This window comes from Gastrolobium bilobum, unplaced genomic scaffold (genome assembly GCF_033153095.1).
Source record: "Gastrolobium bilobum isolate Gb01-03AN ecotype WA unplaced genomic scaffold, APGP_CSIRO_Gbil_v1 utg2721, whole genome shotgun sequence".
Taxonomy (NCBI): Eukaryota; Viridiplantae; Streptophyta; class Magnoliopsida; order Fabales; family Fabaceae; genus Gastrolobium; species Gastrolobium bilobum.
This window is the reverse complement of record NW_026896314.1, coordinates 1-2,436: the sequence shown is the minus strand read 5'-3', so window position 1 is coordinate 2,436 and position 2,436 is coordinate 1. Positions and strand designations below refer to the sequence as shown.

General features: G+C 36.2%; 1 protein-coding gene across 1 annotated transcript; it reads right to left on the bottom strand.

Annotated features, from left to right (window-relative positions):
• Window positions 1-240: 240 nt before the first annotated feature.
• LOC133298902 (receptor-like protein EIX1) lies at window positions 241-2,431 on the bottom strand (the record flags this gene model as incomplete). Its single annotated transcript, XM_061498290.1, has 2 exons — window positions 241-1,986; window positions 2,045-2,431. Coding segments are annotated over 2 exons (2,103 nt in total), but the record flags the coding sequence as incomplete, so codon positions are not given.
• Window positions 2,432-2,436: the final 5 nt, after the last annotated feature.

Here is a 2,436-nt window from a genome sequence, read left to right as displayed (position 1 = left end):
TACAAGAAAAGGGCCACTCTACATATTTGGGAGTTGACATAAGGACTAACATGACCCTTTTTTTGTAATTTCAGGGACCAATTTGGTCCTTTTTTATTGCCAGGGACTAAAAAGGACTTCGTAGATATTGACATGGACTAAAAAGGGTGTTTACTCTAATAATAATGATTAGATATATTTCTTAAGTCTCAAACTAAGAGGTTACTCTTAGTATTACAATCATAATTTTATTTCCCACAACATATAAAATAGTAATACTACATTACAATTTTACAGCCTAAAAAAAGATTGCATTTTGTACCACATGTCATCAAGAAAATTAAAATAGGCATACCTCCACGATCTATAAATAAACAAAGGAGCAACCACAACCCAGAATCCCACAATAAATCCCAATGCCATACTCACAAAAAACCAATTCATTTCATGGTCATCACTTTTTTTTCCATTGTGATTGTCATTAGGAATTTGCACGTTGGAACTACAGTTGACAGGAAGTGGTGGGCCGCATAGATCGTTGCCAATAAAGTTGGATGCTTCAAAGCTTTGCAATTGAGTGCCTGTTGGAATTTTTCCCTTCAAAAGATTATAAGACAAGTCTAGCTTGCTGAGAAAGCTCAAGTTTGACAAGGATGGAGGGATATCTTCGGAAAGTCGATTCCTTGAGAAATCAATAGATTCTAATGATCTCATATTGCCAATACTTGGTGGAATTTGGCCAGTAAATTGATTCTTGGACAAGTTCAAATAAATCAATCCATCTAGATTTGTAATTTCTCTGGGTATCCCTCCAGATAAATTATTGTTAGAAATATCAATATTTGTTAACAAGCCAAGAAGATTTCTGTACTCTATACCTCTTCCTTTCACCCATATGAGTGTGCTTATTGAACTGAATTCTATCCCCCAGTCAGATGCATTGGTATAGATAAATGAATTCATAGTTTTGTTCTTTAGCAACATGGCATTCAAGTGGTTGAAACATTTCGGTATATTTCCAGACAAACTATTTAGTGCAAGGTCCAAATCCCGAAGAAAATTCATATCACATATTTGATTAGGAATATGACCCAAAAATCTGTTTGATCGAAGGCGAAGAATTTTCAAATTTAAGAGCCTTTCTCCAACCCATGCTGGAATAATTCCAGTAAGACTATTTTCCCCAAGGTCCAAGGAAATTAACTTACTAGTGTTCTTCAAAGTGGCAGGAAACATTCCTGATAACGAGTTGTTACGAATGCCCAAAGATTGTAGCAAAGCTAAGGATCCCATAGATGGGGGTAAGTTCCCAACAAAATGATTGCTTTGTAAATTCACATCCACAAGGTCTGGCCACATTATCCAACAGTCAGGTATTTCCCCTGATAAATTATTTGCTGCAAGATTGAGAAATCGTAATGGCATTGGCTTGTCTTGGCTTTTACATAGGAAATCATTCATGGATCCAGAGAATGAATTGCTTGAAAGATCTAACCAACTCACATCAACAAATAGACGGGGTAATTTTCCATGCAAGTGATTAGAGCTTAGATCAACAGATTCGATAGATATTGGATTCTTTAAAATATTTGGTAGCTCACCATGGATATGATTGTGAGATAGGTTAAGATCACTAACAAAAGAAATTGTTTCCCAAAACCAAGAGGGGATAGAATCTGAAATCCCTGCGTTTGACAAATCCAAATAATTAAGATACTTTTGTGAGTGAATCCATGAGGGAAAGCTGGGACCTAACTGCCACGAGTTCATTCCCAATTCGCTAACCTGAAAAATAGGGTGCCAATTGGGACCCACTTTTAAAGTGAAATTGTTCCCTGATGCATCAACCTGTTCTAAACTTGTAAGATTTGCAAAGTCATCTTCCTTGACAACTCCTTGAAATAGATTGCCATCAATTAAAAGTTGGAACAATTCAGAGAAGGATCTAAGAATTCCAAATGGATTTCCATCCAATTGATTTTTGGAGAGATTGACAACCTGAAACTTCTAGTTTGGTGAGTCCCTGTGAAACACATGGAGCTAGAATTTCTAAAATTTCATTCACCTCTTGGTTGAGTTTCGAACCTGAGAAACCTATCTCCCTTAAATTGCAAAGATTACTCAAAGAAGTTGGAATTTTGCCTTCAAGTTGATTACCTGACAAATCAAGAACAACTAGAGAACTCAAATTTCCCAGGGCAACAGAAATGGACCCACACAAGTCATTCGATCCTAGGTTCAAGAACTTGAGATGATGAAGAACGTATAACCAATCAGGTATAGAAGACGAGAATGAATTTATAGACAAGTCAAGATTTTGAAGAAGTGTGAGGTTTTGAATACCATCAGGAATCGGACCTTGAATGTTATTTTCTCTTAATTGAAGAGAAACAAGTTTCCTCAGTCCAAATATCCACTTTGGGACAAAAGAATTTGTATCAGAAAGATCAAGAGTGA